Genomic DNA, 19,946 nt, shown 5'->3' with positions numbered 1-19,946 from the left:
AATATTGCGCTCGTAACGCCATTATCGGGTCCCGTTTATTACAGTATTCATCATACTTCGACATTACTGTATCAAAATCATTATTGTCCTCTGCTGGGACATAACCTTCCTGACCCGGTTCACCTACAAGATCAGTGAACGTAAAGTTGTTGTAAATATCTAAGCCACGCCCTTCCAGTGTAGTAATTAAAATTGCTACCTTTATTTCACCACTTTTACGTGCACTGCCAGTCGCTTTCAGAAAGAATGTAAATCTCTGTTTCCACCTTTTCCAAGCAGCAGACACACTAGGACCATCAAAATCGAAGGGTGGAGGCGGCTTAAATTTCAACGATTCCATTTTGAGTGAATTTCCACTATTCTGACACCATATTACAAGTGTGACTCGTCAACACGGTTCTTTTAATTCAACTGTTTTATTAATTCACCGAGCGTAACGTAGTTTGCATAATTAGCAAATAACAAACAAAGATAATTAGCATATTAACATAACATATGTGACAACTACTGTATTATTTTATTAGTATAATTTATGGCAATAAGGTTTGATTAGATAAAACAATTCACCTAGGATTCTTTGTTAGATCTGGAAATAAATTCAGAAATTTGTTTGGTACAGAATTAGTAAACTAATGAAACTAGTCATGAACAACTTGAGAAAGTGGAAAGAAATGTTGGTTCATTTCAATTAAATCAACAAACTATGAATTAAAAATTGTAAAATGTGTTTTTTTTAAACAAATCATTGAAATGAAAATGTTGACAGCATTATAGATTATAAACTAATTAAAAAAGTATCACAGATTTAAAACTAGTGAAAATGATTAATATTTATTTTCGGTTTTGCTCACAGTCTTGTTTTTAGCTTTGCTTGTTTTCATAATGAAAGGAAACGATTATTTAAAGCAATGAAATACTGCTGCAGGAGGTAGAGGATTCTGGGATTAGAAAGTTATTTTAATAGAAGGAATTAGTTATGTAGGTATATAGCTAAAATTGTATAACTGTAAATGAATTTACTAACACAAACAATAAATTAACATTAAAACCAACAAAACTAGGAAACCAGCAATACATATGAAAGACACGATCATCACCTGAAAAAACAAAAAAAAGTAATGCAAATTATATGAACAATTACAGTTCACACATTACCAGTGTATTGTCTTGTACCTTAGACTGTGCTACATTATATTTGACTCATCTTCTAGCATTTTCCAGAAGAAGATTGTAGCATGCAAAAACATCGAGGCATTCTCAACCATACTATATTTCCTTTTGAAAATGCAGGATGTACCGCAAACTAGCTAACTTTGGTACACTTTTTTTTAAAATTTTAACTGTAATATTTATTGCTCTCCATATAAAATAAAATAACACTTTAAGCTCAAAAGCTTGTTTCAGAAATTAATAATTTACCAGTTGAATTATCATCTGCCACCAATATGTATGTGTATGTATGTTAATTATTATTGTCAGCAAGTTTGAATGAATTTGTTTTGGAAGTGATGTTTTTATACACTTGCTTTTATATACGGTGGTAGGCCTACATATAGACTTAATTTTCCTTATTTTTACACTTTGATATAGTGCCCAATCTGTATGGCCATTGTCAGTACTTTACAGTAAAAGCATTTTCATGATAAACTTACTTAATAAAGCCAATATTACTGTAATAATAATGAACACACAACACAAGACACCACCAGCGATCAAAATTCTCCAACCTTGTCTTTTGTCACCTGTGAAATGAAGGGTATTACTATTAGCATAGGTGTTTAAAGCTATTTAGAGTACTTGCCCCGATTTTTTTTATGCTAAATCGGTTTTTATATTATACCTTTTTATCTTCATTTTTTTTAATACAATCAGATGGTTGTTCGTCTTTTTTTCTTTATATTTTATAGTTTCCATTTTCTCTATGTCATTTGTATTTGTTCTTATATTTGTTTTATATGCCTAATTGCTTTTTATTTGGTATCCGTTTCTTTAACTCATAACCAGCAACCAATTTTGTTTTATACTAGATGTAAAAAACATAATAAAGATTACTTGAACTTGGACTCAAGCGTGAGGTGGCCATACAGGATTCTTCTTCTTCTACTACAAAAATCAAAATGATTGAAATCTAATGTATAAGAGTTGGAGTAAGTTTCCGTATTTAGATTAGAATCAGTGTTCATTGTAAGCAATACATAGTATGACATAATTTTGGTAATGATAATAGAATAATACATAAGCAATCAATTGCCAATAATCTTTGATGGGAATTTGGTAAAAGGAACATAAACGAAATTAAAAAAATGTCAATATAATATGAGACAATCATAATAATTTAGAATTAACTGAATTACATCTTACCTGGTGTTGATGAATTAGATGGTGAGTCTAAAAAATCAAAAAACAAAAATCATTTAATTAATTAATCAATACTGATGGTGGCTATTCAGCCTATATGGAATTATTATTAGCAAACAGAAACAAATACTGTATTTGAATATGAATTATGGGAAGTCGCAGTAGCATATAAGTTTATCACTTTGACACCACACACACACACTAACCATACACAAACAAAAATTATTTTCATGGCCATCATAAGTACTGTAGCTGGCTACTGTAATCAATGTCTCTTTCATGGTAATCTGCTAATTCAGATGGCACAAGTAATTTTCAAGAAATAATAACACATCACCATAGAATTAATTGTTGGGTCAGAAGTTTATAGCATGGGTGCAGAACAGTTAATATACACATTTGTGGGAAAAAAGTAAAGGAAAATATTTTTTTTATAGATTATACCATATGTAGAGAATGTCAGAAAAAAAAATCCCCATCCCAGGGTATTGGGCAATTGTTTTTACAGCACTTTTAAATGTTGGCCTATATAACACACACACACTTATACCTATAACACACAATATTCCTTTACTCTTTTTCCCGCAAAAATTTGTACTACAACCAGGCTATTACAGTATATTAAAAAACTACAATGTGTGATCATAACCATGTAAAGATAGCTTGGTATGTTTTGTAAGGTAATGTTTAAGGTTAAAATCCTACAATGTATATTCTATTTTGGCCTTTTCTATTGATTAGCAGCGAGTCTAAACAAAGTTATTCTCAAATACAACATTCAAAAGAGAATTTCTCTATGTTTTGGAATACACTGGTATATCAAACTATATTTTCTGACTGCACCCCTTGGTTTTTATAAATGTATACAATAACAAATCAATAAGAAAATATTGCAATTAATTAATTACAATTAATGAAACCAACTCTGATTTGTTGTCATCACATCTTAAAAATGTGGTCCAATTTTTGGGCATGCTCCCGCTGGCTTTGACGACCCTCCTTACACCAGAGCCGCAGTTTGAATGCGTACCGGACTTTAAACTGTCGTTAAAGTATCTTTCGAAAACCAAATCTAGTCGTGTCACTGATCGAAGTTGATGGTCTATATATGGTTGTACGACACTTGATATACTCAATGAATGTCTTCAAATCATTGGGCCTGAGCATATTGATTATTGCTGGTCCATCTAACACCTTGGCATCAACTAATGGTGCTTCATTCTGCGCTGTGTGCTCGATAGCCAAAATGGTATCTACAATACCTGCAAAAAAACTACTACTGTACCATACAAATCATCAAGATCACCAGATTCTGTCCTTCCCGGTTGAAATTGAAGATTCACTGATGGATAAATTTATTATGTTTCATTTCATTTCATTTTCATTTCATTTATTTATTCGACCAAAACACAGATACATAACAGAACAGAAACAGAGCACAATGGTCAGGGGCAACTAAAGCAAAACAATTAATATAACTCAAAGAGTCAGTTGCCCCTTAAAAAACATCGAAATATAAAAAATATTGCACCAAGAAAAACATTTGTACAAGCTTATAAAAAGTATCTAAGACTCAAAATAAATGAGTATAAGGGATCGGTACATAAATATACAAATTTAAAAGATAAAAGATTAAAAATTGGAAACAGCATCTCTTTCAGTGAGGTAATGTCGGACTTTCGAAAAAAAGCATGTTAAGGAGACCTCAACTGCTGAATTTCTTACATCATCAGGAAAAACTGCCCACACACGTAGAAATAAATTGACAGGAGAATTACTAAAGGCTGTGGTGCGGGCGAATTGGTGTCTAAACAAAAGTGAGTCGGAATGCCTTGCATTGACCGAGACACCTTCGACGATACATGAACAGTCAGTTATACCATATAGACATAGGCATTTAACATTTAACATTTAACAACAAAAGAAACCAACATGTAATCACGCCGACAGTTCAAAGTTAACAGACCAAGCCGTCTAAGTCGATCAGTGTATGGTATTTCAAAACTATTACAAACATCACTAAAGAAACCTAATATGTTGCAGATAGTTATAACCTGATTTGTTCTTGACTGGTCGTAGATTTCCACTGTCCTATAGACTTGGAGGTGCTCCTTGGTTTTCGTGAGAGAAAAACTCATTGAGATCCCCATCTCTATTTTGGCATGCAATGAACAGTCTTGAGTACAAAGCAGCGTCACTTCTTGCTACATTTAGTCGTGTGTCTTTCTTTGTATTAGGCTTTGGGTTTGCACATTTAAAGATTTGCATGTTGTTCCTCTTGATGGTATCCGAAATGACTCGTTTTTAAAATTCGAGAATTCATATAAGTTTCAAACTGCTCTTTCCCCATGGCTTCAACAGCATGTAAGTTTTTAACTGCTTTAATACCAGGTACTAGCTTTGTATCCCATGCGTACAAATCTTCACTATCATCCATGAATGGGTTGCCAAACTGAGCTAAGCAATTATACATTGCCTTTACATCGTTAATAAAATATTTCTGTGCACTTTTGTTATAGTCATGATGTTCTAGAATGGTATCCGACTTGGGTAGTCTTTTGAATTGCCCTCGAATTCTTCTATCATTCAATAGACTTCAGGACCTGCCACCAGCCACTTTGCAAGGGATTCATCATTTTCAGTAAGCCCAATGGTTCCTCCGACTCCTGATTTTGGCATTGATTTGTTCATGGTTATGGTCCAAAACTATATGGGAAAACTTCCTGTTCGACTTCTGTGCTGCAGTAAAGAAGCCTTTTGTGAACTGAGCATATACATCTGGATGGACATTTTGCAGTGTGACCGTACTGATCTTATTTGGTAATGGTAGACCTCATTAATAAAGTTGTTTATGTTCCTTGCTAATTCTGCATACCCACATACTTTTGGATTAAAGTTTGCAGATGGCACTATTAGATCATCTCCGCCATCACGCTGACACAGAACACATGCGCTCCAATCCATCCTACTGGAGCTCTAATAAAAGAAGCAATCTTAAGAACCCATTTTCTATTCCATGACCATCATTTATTCATTTATATTTATTCAATAAATCTTGGAATCCAAGCCTAAACTTTAGCTTATGCCTAGCCTAATAAAGCTATGTCTAGGTGCCTAGTCAATGCCTACGGTAGGCCTACAGAGTCAGTCAGGCTACCTACTCTATCTGTGCTTGGGCCTAAATCATAATGGAAAATAAACAGTATTATTATTATGATAATATGTTTATTAATTTAATTTGATTATAAATAGGCCTACAGTACTTACTTTTTATTGGAGATGCAGAAGCATCTACTAGTGAAAAATATCTGCTTGCTCACTCAGTGTGCAAAAATGGCGCAAACTACATATACTTTGCTCTAAAATTGTAGATGCCTCCAAAAACGAAACTTTAAGGTCCACCATTTTAATGGAAGCCATCTTGGTATTCAAAATGGCCACCATGCAATCAAAATGTTAGTTATACCAATATGTTTAGTGACCAATTTTACCATATAATTGAGTGTTGACAATGTGCGAGGCAGCGAGGCAAGCGAGGCATGCGCGGCACGCCAAATATTTGTGCGAGGCATCATTTTATCATTTCCAAAAGTGCGAGGCATGCGAGGCATGTAGTTTACAATTTCAAACAGGTGCGAGGCATATCGTAACGTGCTATTATGCTATATTATAGGCATAATAATCAATTTTATATTTGTATAATAGGCCTAGCGTATCTAAATAGTTTCAATACAATCAACATGTTTATTTTTATGTAACGATTTAACGGTTTTTTTTCATTCAAGTCATATCGTGTCAAATTTTACTTTTACAAAAGTGCCCAAACTGTTCAAAAGTTGTGCATCCGTAATTCGGTATGCGTCATATTTTTAAAATCTGAACGACAGTCTTTCGATAAACAATAATTGTTATAGCGACACTTATCATCAAATGACTGCCATGTTTGTTGGCATTTCGAGCGTGTTCACTTTACAATTAATTTAACATGTCTCTCGAACATAGCAGAGGGAAAATAATATTTTGTCACACCCTCGCGCCTCGATCCGGTAGACCCGAGAGATGGAAAATCCCTCTTTACTATTTAGCAAGTAGCGGCGGAGTGATTCTGCCCTGAGAGGATTTGGCCTTGTGGCGATTCCCCTCCTATATAGCACGTGGTTTCAGCAGCAACGCACAGACTTCTCTCTGACCGGAGTGCCAAAGACATTTTTGACATTCCATTCTCTAGGAAATCAACACGTGTACCTCTCTCGCAAATAAAATGAACAGAGATGGCCAGGACAAGTTCAATAACTGGCGGTGAATAAAAGGGTATGCCGATCAAATAACATGCCGCAAAGGAAAAAAATTGCGAGAGAATTCTGGAGCGCGTGTGAGAATCGTAATACTAGGCCTAAAATTAAACTTTAGCTAATATGCTTAGCCCTAACCTAGAGGCCTATGCAGAAAATAATTTAATCAATTTTTATATAATAATAATAATTGGTGTAATATTTTAATAATGATACACTATTCCTGTTTTAGTAGGCTAGGTATGGTTTACGATGAAATCGGTCGCGTCTGAAATCGGTCGCGTTTGAAATCGGTCGCTATAAAATCAACTTCCGGTATTTTGTATGGCGCGCCGCTAGAGCTATACTTTTAATGATATCGGTCGCGTTTGAAATCGGTCGCGCTATTTTGTATGGATCGAGCGGAATGCATACTAGAGCGGGATATACATTTTTCGTTTATATAGATTTAATTGATATCTTTTAGGAACTAGATTATTTATGTGGATATTTTTTACTTGGTTAATAAATATGTATTACCAATCATTAAATTAATTTTTTGTGTATTTTACAGGTCTCGGAGAAGGACTGTGTCTTTCAAAATGGCCATTTTTAAACACGTTTAAATATTATATTACTATTAGGCATAATGTTATATTAGGCATATAATAATTCACCTCTATTTATATGTGCTGTAATTAATATACTATATAGAGAATATACGTCTGTCGTGTCTTTTATTATGCAAACAATTAGGCCTACGTAAAAGACAACAATTTATTTAAAAACAATAATTTTTACAATATAGCCCGTAAAGCCAGCGTATCCATTATGCTTATGCATACTGTGGCAGATTATATCATATCCATGTCGTTAACAACATACTATTCGATCACCTTATTTTTATTTATATTTTATTTCTATTCGTTATGTAGGATAATATTAAGTGTATAATGATTATTGTTGAGGCAAATCACGTGTATATTTTTATTTCTAATGTTTAAAAGCCATATTGGAGATGCGCCTTCTATGATCGTGCAGCTGTTTCCTCTAACAATACGGTACGTTATTTTGCTGACGGGCTTTTCCCCTTTTTAAAAAACACGCACTTGTTAGTGTGTCAAATCATGGAAAAAACACGTACGTTTGTTGTAGTGGAAATCTAAGGAGGCAAGGATAAGCAAAAGCAATTAAAATCGCTGTAGCTCAGGCTTGCTTATCCATAATAATTCTGAATAAAGCACTGTTTCTATAATTTGACAGTATGATTTATATATAATTTACGTATATACGTCGGCGATACTATAGATTTTAATTTGAATATCTTTTATTTCTTCATTTATAATAATCATTTAATGTAAATTGTAATTAAGTAAGTGCAACTCAGTGTCTCACATTCATACGCCGTTCGTAAATCTAAATGTTTAAATATCAGTGCAGATTACCTCTCTGAAAATCGTGTCCACCTTTATTAATACATTATTATTCTCACATCTATCATTGTACATCATAGTCTGTATGGCCCGGTGGATTGATTATAACGGCATATTATCTATACATTTTATTAATATCCTAAAACCATACGTAATTGTTTGCATAATAAAAGACACGACAGACGTATATTCTCTATATAATATATTAATTACAGTACATATAAATAGAGGTAAATTATTATATGCCTAATATAACATTATGCCTAATATATTTAAACGTGTTTAGAAATGGCCATTTTTAAAAGACACAGTCCTTTTCCGAGACCTGTAAAATACAAAAAAAAAATTAATTTAATGATTGATAATAAATATTTATTAACCAAGTAAAAAATATCCACATAAATAATCTAGTTCCTAAAAAATATCAATTAAATCTATATAAACGAAAAATGTATATTCCGCTCGATCCATACACAATAGCGCGACCGATTTCAAACGCGACGATATCATCAAAAGTATAGCTCTAGCGGCGCGCCATACAAAATACCGGACTCTTCTTTCTTTCTTTGATGACATCGGTGATCTTGCGAAGATTCCCATATAGCTGAGCGTTCGGGAGGTGCTCTTGCCACGAAACGTTAAGAATGGCTCGTAGCATCCTGGTATATGTTCCGTTTAGAGTGTTTTCAAGTTTCTTAGTTAGGGTCCATGTCGATGACCCGTAGAGAAGGACAGACTCGACTGTTTAGTCTTAAAGAAATTTTCCTTCATGTTGTTTGAGATGTTGGACTTCCATATGACAGTCAGGCGTTTGAGAGCTGACCAGGCTTTGCTGATACGTATATCAATGTCTTTTGCTGTTGAGGCAATGTTGCTGCCAAGATAGGTGAACTGGTCGACTTGTTTTTTGAGCGTATCCGGAGCTAGTTTGAATTTGACCTTGACAGTTTACGTTCATACTTTCTGTTTTTTTTTGGCATTTATGTAGAGGCCAATTGAGGATGCAGCATTTTCAAGGGCGTGTAGGAGGGTTGTTGCTCCAGCGATCGTGTTCGACAACAGGGCTAGATCGTCAGCATAATCAGCGTCAGTAACCAATGTCGCAGGGAACCTCTTACTGATTCTTGGCTTCAATGTTAAGCCGTGTTTGTTGAGTGGATCAATAGCCGAGCGGAGAACATAATCAAGACAGATGATGAAGATGTATGGAGCGAGAGTATCTCCTTGAAGGACGCCTGCTTTTACCTGAAACGGATCAGTATCACCATCTGGAGAACGAACCAGGGCACTCGAGTTTTTGTACAGCATCATTATGGCATTGACAATCTCAAGTGGAATTTTGTAGACGAGAAGAATTTCACGCATCTTTTCACGATGGATAGAATCGAAGGCTTTTGCAAGATCTACAAAGAGGAGGACTGCAGGAAGACTTTTGTCACGCACTCCCTCAAGTATTCTCATAATTGTGAGAATCTGGCTGCTTGCTGAACGTCCCTGTCTAAAACCATTTTGGTTTTTACGAAGTATTGTCTCGATCCATGGTTGTATTCTATTCAAGAGCATGAGATTGTAGATCTTGGCAGCAATGGAGGTGAGAGTTATTCTTCTGTAGTTTTCGGCCTTTCCAAGATCTCCTTTTTTTGGAAATGGTAGTATGTAGCCTCTTGTCCAGTAATGAATAGGTCTTTGTACATAGACCTCATTGCAACACTTCAAGAGTACGTTGTTAAAATGTTTCGTTTTCCACACTTCAGGAGGAATCCCATCAAGTCCTGGGGATTTTCCATTTTTCTCTTCGTCGTTAAAAGGACCGATTTTGATGTTAGATTCAGTCTGTGCTGGAAATAGCTCAATGGTTTCCACATTGGTTATATTAGGAATGTTGCCAAGAAGGTTCTTGAAGTGGTTTTTCCATTGATTTAGACGATCATTTTGACTGGTGGCTTTCAGCTTTGCTTGACTGATGCGCTTTCTACCTGAGATTTCGTTAATCGTATCCCAGGCCATCGATGATTGCTTATTCACCGAATATTGCTTAATCGAGTCAATCTTAGTTTGCAGATAGGTTTTCAGTTCGATTTGGTAGAGCCTCGTCAATTGTAACTTCTCTCTGTTGAATTTTGAGATGTTTTGGGGTTTAGGGTTACCATTTTCACGAGTTGCTGATCGTTTGATCCTCTCTCCTTGGTCTTGAATAGCTTGCGTTTCCCAGGGTACTCTTTTGCGTTTTTTTAGGTTTCAAGGGAATACAGTTGGAAGCGGCTTCCCGGTGTGCTTTCACGAAGTTTTCATAGGTGGTATCTGGATTGTCGATCACACTTTCATCTTGGAGAGCATCAAATCGATTTCTATAAGTTCAATGGTGAACCGCTCGAGGGTATTACCATCGTGTATTAAGGACTTCCAATAATATGGCGGAGGATTATCAAGTTTTTTGTTGTTTGCTCGAAGACTCAGTCTTATACGGCTGGAAACGATGCGATGATCTGATATCACACTGGCAAAACTGTTATATGCTTCGCAGTTTAAGCAGCTGTTTTTCCATTTGTGGTTTATAAGAAGGTAGTCAAGTTGAGCTTTTCTACCGTTTACATATTGGAAGGTCCAAAGTTTACCCATTCTCTTTTGAAACTTGGTATTCAGAACCAGCAGCCGGTTTTCAACAGCAAACTCCCGAAAATGTTCACCGTTTCGGTTTGTCTGATCATGAAAGGAAAAAGTTTTGTTATTTTCCATACTGATTTGAGCGTTGAAATCTCCTCCAATCAATAACAGATTATGTTTTGGAACATCTCTAATTAACGAGGATAGTTCGATGTAGAATTGAGTGACCAAGTCTTCATCTGCTACGTTTGTAGGACTGTAGCAAGAGATAATTGTGGTTTCTGGGTTACCGTTGAAGTTTGCAATAATAATTCTGGAGTTGATTTTTTCGATTTTGTTAAGGGATTTAATTGCTCTGGGGCTTAGGAGTAAGCCGAGGCCTCCTATGGTAGCATTTATGTCATTTTTTGTAGCAGAGCTTGTGATGAGGGTCCAACCTTTGCCAGCATCTTTGTATTCTAGTTCGTTGGCTTCGTGAAATATGCGATGTTCTTGAATACACACAACGTCAATTTTCCAATTTATCGAGTTTGCAATAAGTTCAGGTATCTGATTGATGGTGTTCAAAGTACGAACATTAAAGGTTGAGATAATGATGAAGTTTTTGCATTTCAGCAGGTTCATTTTTGTTTTTGTTTTTGGATCTCTAGCTGACTTTTCGGACTCCGCTGGAGAATCCAAGACAGCGGTAGAACGCGCTCCTTGGTTAACCGCGCGACGAGCGATGCGGGATGAACGTCGGGAAAATTGTGTAGTCATTTAAATCTTTCGGTGGCTGAATATACTGACTGCGCTCGCCAATTCTAAAGCCAGTTAAAAAATAGTTATAACTTGTCGAAAGCTACTTCCAGACACAGAGGTTACAACTACCACTTTGCCGCCAGATGCTGGAACAGTCGCGCCATGGGTTTGGTTGCACTATCTTCGTCTGGTTTCTCCCCTTTGACCTGTCTGGCTTGGGTAACCCTACCAGGAGCCGAGGCTCCCGCCAGTATAGCTCTCCGGATCAACAAAACACGCAAGCCAATCCACCACGTCAAGGTTTAGTGCAAGGAAGAAACTACTTTAGTGCAAGGAAGAGACTACTTTAGTTACCAGTTTCTCCACCAGTTATACCGTCTATAAAAGGATGAACCTTGGAAAGCAGGAGAACTAGTTGACCGTTGATTTTATGAGCAATCTGGAAATTACCTCATGTAAAATATGTATTGTTCTTATACTGCAGTGCCAGCAATGCGGATTATTGCCAAACCAATTTCATTTTGATCTAGTTATATTTACTCTTCCTCTCATGCTGTAATGTATAGGCTTATTGTTCGTTCATATCGAATTATTGAAATCAAAGCACACACTCAGTAAAACAATAGAAAACCATTTTATTAAAATATCTTGTACCTAAAAACACGTACAACTGCCGCGGGAATGCAGCTTCTTACAGCCAGAAATGTGTGCGAATAGTAAGAAATTGGGTAATGAGGGAGACAAACATCTTAAAAATAAGGTGAATACAAAGCTATAAATAACAGGAAATAGCGCATATGCATAAATCAAAATATATCCAATTCAATCCAGTTCTGAACAATAGTTTGTGTGTGGGTGTACAGTATGATATCCGACATCTGATCCTAGATATCCCTCCGCACTATAACTTACCTTAAATTGAACAATAAAGTACGGTAAGTGTATGGTATTCTCACAGTGTCTCATTAGAGATTGCTACTAACCTCCCGCACTCCGACCCCACAAAACCTACACACTGTATTTGGTCAAGGCATAGACATTTAGCAGACAAAATTAATGTTACAGGTTTGTTTTAAATCTTGTTATTATACAACTTAGGCCTAATATTGTTTGAAGGTTTGCAATGCGAAATCAATATGTTGGTATAAATGCCTAACGTTTAGTTTCTCGACGTTTGATCAATATTATGATCTAAGTATTGATATATCAACAATATACTTAACTTGTCAAACTACTTTAAATTATTTGAATAATGTTTTCATTTTTTCAAAAAAAGATCAATTTTACCTTGATTTAATCAATTTTACATTGACGATAAATAGTAGTAGCCTTCACTATGGAGGAAGTAAAAATAATATACCACACATCTGAAAAGAAATCCACTATCATAACAATGACAGAGTAAAATCAGAATGTAGGTCTAATTCGGTATAAAATAGTACGGTAGATTGTGGTAGAGTTCTAGACAATAATAGGTGAAATTGTCATCTACATCTATAATAAAGTGGGATTTCATATTTTACAGATTTGTAATGGAGGCGAAATGTAAAGGTGCGATAATTCTCCTGATTGTTCAACTTTGTGGTTGTAAGTACACATATTGAAAATATCAATTTCTTTCACAAAAGGTAAACACGCAATCGTAAAGATAATGTGTATATTATTTTTCATTGAGTTTATAGGGCCTACAAACGGTTTAAATTATAGTGTAAACCAATCTCTGAGAACATGTGTATCCTTGTATAAGGCCTAATCATAGATTAGTTTGACTGAAATGTTTCATGCCAAAAACATACAGTATCTTAAAATGCAGTAGGACAATTTTGGTGGTTTATTAATTTAGAAATGCTTTTTTGGTAATTTTTTGTTCATAATTATTTTTGTTTAATGAAGTTTAATGAATGCAATAGATTAGTTGACTGATCTGCTAATTGATAACCAATTATATACTGTAAATTCATTCATTTTTATGTATTTAGTTATAATTTGTCAAACTGAACCCGTAGTCAATGTACAAGATGCTAATGTTACATTAGGTGAAGATGCTGTTGTCATCTGTAATTACACAATTAGTGATTCAACAAAAACACTTTTTGCTGTTCAGTGGCACAATAGCACATCAACAGGAATGGAAATAAACCAACTTATTAATACTCTTGTCACAAATACAAATGGTAGATACACCGTTAATACCACACAAACTGATGTAGTTACTCTCACCATTGCAAACACAGTGTTATCTGATGATGGATACTATCTATGTAGAATTATTGATTCAACAATTGACACTGGTGAACATTTTGGAAAACTGAATGTTCAATGTAAGTACTAAAAATTATATAATTTTAACTGTGATCTATTAAAAATAATCGCCATGTTTATAATAATATTTACATTTACCTTTTAATGCTACCAGTTACGATAAATCAATTACATTTATTTTCAGAATAAATTGCGTATCAAACGCACAAAATCATACTTATTAATAACCTTGGTCAAAAACAAGAACGCCATTTTAAGAAATCATGCTGTTGTTAAGTTAGAAGATAAAAAAGGTCCCGTATGGTGAATGTAAGATTATTTATTTTGCCTTTACAGATCTTAAAAAACCAGTTCTAAATCCAACAGAATTGTCTGTCAACGCAACAGAAACTGTGACATTTACATGTTCTGATCTTGTTGGTGTACCAACACCAATTACCATCACATGGATCAAAGATGACGTCACACTTGATGTGTCTGATACAGTAAAGTATCCGTCTTTTAATGCAACATTAACGATTAATAATGTCAATGAGACAGATGAGGGAGTGTATCAGTGTAGAGCTGAGAATGATGCTCATAGAGGAACAGATGGGAAACTTAGTAATACTGCCATACTGTTCGTAGGTTGGTTGAAATAAACTTGCTTTTGTTGATTGAATGCATATTAATAGACATATTGTTTTTGGATCATAAGCATTTTCTGAAGGCCGACCAACAAAGAGCATGCCATATTTAATGCCGGTTCCTTATAAAAGGCAAACTATACAATACAAATTCATTTACAATTCATCTAGCTAAAAAGTATAAAAAAGCATTCTCATTAAAATCTAAATCTTTAAAATACATAATAATAAAATTAATTTATATAATATTTTGTAAACGCTAAGTATTGTAGAAAACACATGGAAACACTGATCCTATTATTAAATTGTTTAGTTTTAAGTACTACAGAAGTTCCAAAGAGTGGTGAGGTTGTCTGCAGTTCAACTGGTCTTGTTGTTGGAATGACGTTTGTTGGTGGATTGATCATTGGATTCATTTTATGTTTGCTTGTGGTTTTCGGTATCAGCAAATTGAGGAAGTCAAAATCTCAGGTAAAGTATAATTCAGACAATACTGCAATAGTAGTTGTATTTTGTTGATTTATTTTTTATAAATAAAGTTCTACAATTATCGTTAGTTTACTTGTTCTTTATTCGTTGTGTACATGTGCTCTTACTGTAAATGGAATCATGGGATGTCCCAAAGGTAGACTATAGATGGCAGCAGACATATTAAGATGATCATCAACAGTAGTCACATGATAAATTTCAAATGCACCCCAAACTAACAAACTAACTTTATTTACTATTATTTTGTTATATTATTATACTATTATTTACTACTATTTTAAAGGTACCTACTTCGAACAACGACAATCAATCAGGGGTAAGGGTGCTATATACTTTAATTATTCACTTTTATTTGTCATCATCATTATTACCTTAATCATACAGCCAATAAAGTCTTACATTCTTATTTTCATTCTTCTTGTTCCATGTAATAAATAAGTATTATTTTTGCAGCAGGCGTATACGACTTACACTGGAGAGACAGATAGCCACACGTATCAAGATTTGCAGAAGAAAGACGATAAGCAAGCTGTATATGTAAATGTTAAAGAAAAGAAAAACAAAAAATAATACATTATTCAAGATAAATTAATACAGTATTAATTATTGTTAAAGATGTATTGTCCCTTGAAACACAAAAAATGAAGGTCAAAATATTCTAAATTTAAATTGGCCATATCAAAGTAATATTAAAGTTATTCACTTTAAGTCGAAAATTCGAGCCAAAAACAACAAGTTTACATAATTAACAGGTAAATTAATTTGATTACATTTCGTCTGGAAAATCGTCGCGAATGAAAGTAAACAAAGATTTCAAACCACGAGTATACATTATGCATGATGCTAATTAGGATTGTTTACAACTCGTCACGATTGAGAAGGTGTTCTGACACAGATCGCGAGAAAGTTTTATTATTATGCATACAGAGTAGCCAAACAAGCGCGTTGCATTATGAGATATGTTTTTATCAAAAACTTTGACTGGAAGTCAAAGTTATTTTTTGAACAAAAAAACGTCTGTATTTCAGTTAAATGATATTTTTTTGGACTAATTTTTGGTGAAAGTTAATAACTATTATGATACTTCAAAATGACCCACTTTTTTTCGAAATCTTTTTTTTTAAATTTTTTTGGAATTGGTCAAAGGGACAATACATCTTTAATGGAATATCATACTTATAAGTTCTAATTATAGTGAAACTGACAGAACCACGGTATAACGCAACATGTGATATAAAGAAGAAAACCATCAAACAAAAGTAACCAACAGTTTATTCAAATGAATAAGTTGTTGTAGAATAAATTTGCTTTAGTATACCAACTTTGACTCATTACTTTGAATGTAATGTTTTAATGCATAAGTACACCACCAATACGCTTGTTCTTTTATATTATTATTAATTTTATTTCGCTTATGAGATGTGCATTGGTTGCTTGCTGCCATTTTCCATCTGCGTAAGTTAAAATTGATTTGACATACTCGCGCTTTTATATTTCTGAGTTTGATTTGAGTTTGCACTGATTTACTCTAAAGTTGTATGTATATTACGATTATTAATTTTACAATCACAGATCTTGTAAACCCAGTCTAAATCAATTGTCTTATGTTATTTCTTGGTTTATTGATATTCCATACGGTACTCTCATTACTCTTCAACAGTCATGTGTAGGCTATCAATAATTTGTAAACCAATTATTAGTTATCCGCATTCAGCGGATAACTCCTTGTAACTGTCCTGTTTCATTAGTTATCCGCATTCAGCGGATAACTCCTTGTAACTCTATGAAATCATCTTTTCTTTTTTCTTTTTTGGTTATCCGCAAGTTATCCGCAACTTAGTTGCGGATAACCCTTGTTATTGTCACGTTTCTTTTTTTATCTTCTTTGTTATTCTTCTTTCTTTCCCAGAATTTTGTGTCACGCATATCTGTCATTCTTGTAAACATGACATTTCATAACTTGGTCAACATATGGAAATTTACGTGAAATTGTGCACCTTCATATTTTTAATGACATTAGAGTCGCGCAGCGTAAGTTGTTACGCGCGATTTTATGAATTTCAATGATTGGTCATAGATTATAAACCAAAAGTCATTTTTATTGACACTTGGTGAAAATTTAAGTCATATCAAAGGCAAACTTTCTATGGATTAAAAATGGCATGTTTCACAAGAAGTTACGCGCGCACGCGCAATTAAAATTTTAAAATGCGCAAAATTAATTTCTAATCATTCTACGCTGATTATGACATTTTGAGCATGTCAAAAATTCCCACGCGCGCGAAAAATTTTACGCGTAAGGTGCGCACGGAGCATCAAAATCATGTGTTTTTCTCTTGAATTATGATTTTAAAGCCTTTCTAGTCATTTTAAAAAAAGATTAACATCATTTAAAATTAAAATGACGTCATACGAACACGTTGATTTAGACCATTGGCGCGCGTTTTAGTTGAAAAAGTTATAAAATATTGTCAAAATAATGCTAATTTTGAATCTATTATAGCTCTTCAGGATCAAAGGTGATTGTTAGGAGATACATTTATACTATTATATTATTATATTAGGCCAAAAAAAAAAATTATTGTGTTGGCCACGTTTTGGGTAAATCCTAAAAATGGGTAGGTCGGTAGGAAAAGTTTTTTTTTTTTTTTTTTTTTTTTTTCAGACCAAAAATGTGTTGCCGGCAAAATAATAAACAATTTACACAATTGATACAAAAAGACTTTTAAACACTTTTCATAGCACCCTAGGCTCACGCTAGCAATAATTGTTTCAACAAAAGTTTAAAAAAGGTTTATTAAATAAACGTAATAGGCCTAGCTTTTTGAGGCAAAAATGCCTAGGCTAGCCCTAGCTACCATTTTTAAAGCCAACAAAAACAATCAAGATCGAAATAAACTATTTCCGTGTTAATGCTACATTACGCAAGTTAACATATTATTCTAGATGAAAAATATTGAATTTTATATTGTTTTATCCATACGTAATTACACTGGCACAAAGATATAACATTAAAATGTAGGCCGTTTTATGAGCCATATTTCACCGATTTCTTATCGCGGGGAAATTCCCCACCAGCGACATCGATCGATCGAGGCTAGAGGTCCGGCTAGAAGCCTAGCGTGCATGCCGGAACGGATGGATTATCGCTATATAAATAACAAGTTTGAACAAAAGAGCTTACGACAATCTTAGGTACATTTTTATTAAACGTATATAGGCCTACTTGCTTGGCGAACCCATGCCTTTTAAATCATTTAACAAGTCCGTAATCGGATCGTAGTACTGTACAGTAAAACCAAAAAACACCGCATCAACAACCTCGTGCGATGTACGATCTGTTGTTCTTTTGCTGCAGATCAACATTGGTAGAGTCCATTAATTATGAGGGTGTTTAAAAATGTGATAACTATTAAAAACCTGTCTCAACCACTGTGTAATCAAAGTGTTTATTTAATTTAAACTTGGATCCCCCAAAAATTAATAATCGCGTATTCCGGTTATCACGTGATTGATTCACGGTTGGTTGCACGCTTCTTTTTTACAGTCCGGCGGAGGTGAAATATGTTCGCCAATTTGGCAAATAAGACAATATTTTTTCACCATTTGGTTTCAAAATCGCCGTTTGGCTCAAAAAAAAAAAAAAAAAAAAAAAAGCCGACCTTCATTTTCGGCAGTTTAGGGTCGGTCGGGCGTGGCCAACACAATAATATTTTTTTTTTGGCCTTATTATCACTTTACCAGAGTATTATACTGTTTATATATATATATTGGCTGTAGACTAGACTAAAGTTCAGTAACCAGGTTGTTAGTAATTGTACCTATGAGACTGCTCATAACTCAAGTTGTCAGAGACACTTGTTTGATATTCCATATAAGGAAATTGTTACAACAACTTCATACTAAGATGATGATGTCATTTGAATTTCATCTTAAAACCAATTTCATCATCTTTAAGTTATTTGATGAGATCATTATGATCACCCCATATATCCTGCATAAGAATATAAATAGTGGTACATTAACCATATTTAATCAGTCCTAATACGAATACTGAGATAGCTAAACTAAATGCTGTTAAAGTCTATTGAAGTATCTAGAAGTCTGTTTGACTGTTTTGAACAACTGAAGTAAAGCTTTATATTAGCCTTGGGCTCAGCTATATTTGTAAGTCTTGAATTGCTTTATGTATTTTGATTGTGTGTTACCACCATCTTATACTTTGATAATTATTTTATATTATTAATTAATCTTTATCTTTATAATCATTTTAATTGATTTTGTTATCTTTTTGCTTTTCTGTTTGAAGAATAAAACGTAGATTAGATTATATAACTTATCCTTTGTATTGCCTATCTTCTGTTTGTGCCTTGCATGTAACAGAAAGTGGGGGTCATCCGGGAAGAACTTTAAATTTAACTTTAACTTAAATCGATAGGTTTATGGTTTTATATCTAGTTAAATTTTTATTATTTTAAATATTTGTTTGTGAAATTAGTAACTGTTACAATGGTCTTTGCCGACCCTACCCAAGAGGTAGAAAATTGAAAATTGCCGCAAATCTTAAATGGCCTAAAGAACACTGGACCTTGCTTTTACAAAGTGTACTAACTGGTAAAGCTAGAGAAATTTATACTGATTTATCAATTGAGCAAAGTTCATCATATGATGTAGTTAAAGAACTCATCTTAAAGGGGTATGAATTAGTCCCAGAGGCCTATAGGCAACAATTCCGAAATAAACAACGGCAAACTAACCAAACACACCTTGAATTCGCACAAACCAAAGAACGGTTATTTGATCGTTGGTGTGCATCTAAACAAACAAATAAAGATTATGATAGGCTTAGACAACTAATTTTGATAGAAGAGTTTAAATCATGTATTACTCCTGATGTGAGGACTTATTTAGATGAGCAAAAAGCTGAGACCTTAAGTCAAGCTGCTCGACTGGCTGATGACTATGCCTTAACGCATAAACAAGCATTCATTCAAAAGCCCCAGTCACAGTCAGTCATGTCTTCTGGAAACAAAGTCCAGCCTAATGCTAGTTCTCAAAGTGATACTTCTTCTACTTCGCCTAAACCAACCCACACTCCTAACAAATCTGACCAACAATTTCCATCTCCAAGTACTATTTGCAATTATTGCAAAAAGCCAGGG

The 19,946-nt window shown here is 34.1% G+C and overlaps 2 protein-coding genes and 1 long non-coding RNA gene across 4 annotated transcripts in view; 2 read left to right on the top strand and 1 right to left on the bottom strand.

The window, feature by feature from the left end:
* Nucleotides 1–19,946, top strand: part of LOC144849911 (uncharacterized) — a 76,053-nt gene that overhangs the window by 22,806 nt on the left and 33,301 nt on the right. The window lies entirely within an intron of this gene.
* Nucleotides 908–12,743, bottom strand: LOC144849922 (uncharacterized). The gene is made up of 5 exons (XR_013614013.1): nt 12,695–12,743; nt 2,362–2,388; nt 2,053–2,103; nt 1,653–1,742; nt 908–1,097 (listed from the first exon to the last, which is right to left on the bottom strand). It is a non-coding gene; the product is annotated as an uncharacterized LOC144849922 (long non-coding RNA).
* LOC144849917 (V-set and immunoglobulin domain-containing protein 1-like) lies at nt 12,331–19,162 on the top strand. Of its 2 annotated transcripts, none has more exons than XM_078707041.1 (7): nt 12,331–12,472; nt 12,933–12,994; nt 13,387–13,728; nt 14,006–14,296; nt 14,609–14,766; nt 15,068–15,100; nt 15,241–19,162. In XM_078707041.1, the coding sequence occupies exons 2-7, from the start codon at nt 12,940–12,942 to the stop codon at nt 15,352–15,354; spliced, it is 993 nt and encodes a 330-aa protein (XP_078563167.1). In that variant the 5' UTR covers nt 12,331–12,472; nt 12,933–12,939; the 3' UTR covers nt 15,355–19,162. The 2 variants fall into 2 exon arrangements, with proteins under 2 accessions (XP_078563167.1, XP_078563166.1); XM_078707040.1 differs by having other exon boundaries at nt 15,238–19,162.

This window comes from Antedon bifida, chromosome 8, assembly GCF_963402885.1.
Source record: "Antedon bifida chromosome 8, ecAntBifi1.1, whole genome shotgun sequence".
In the NCBI taxonomy this organism is placed as follows: domain Eukaryota; kingdom Metazoa; phylum Echinodermata; class Crinoidea; order Comatulida; family Antedonidae; genus Antedon; species Antedon bifida.
The sequence above is the reverse complement of the archived record's forward strand: the minus strand, read 5'-3'. Positions and strand labels throughout refer to the sequence as shown.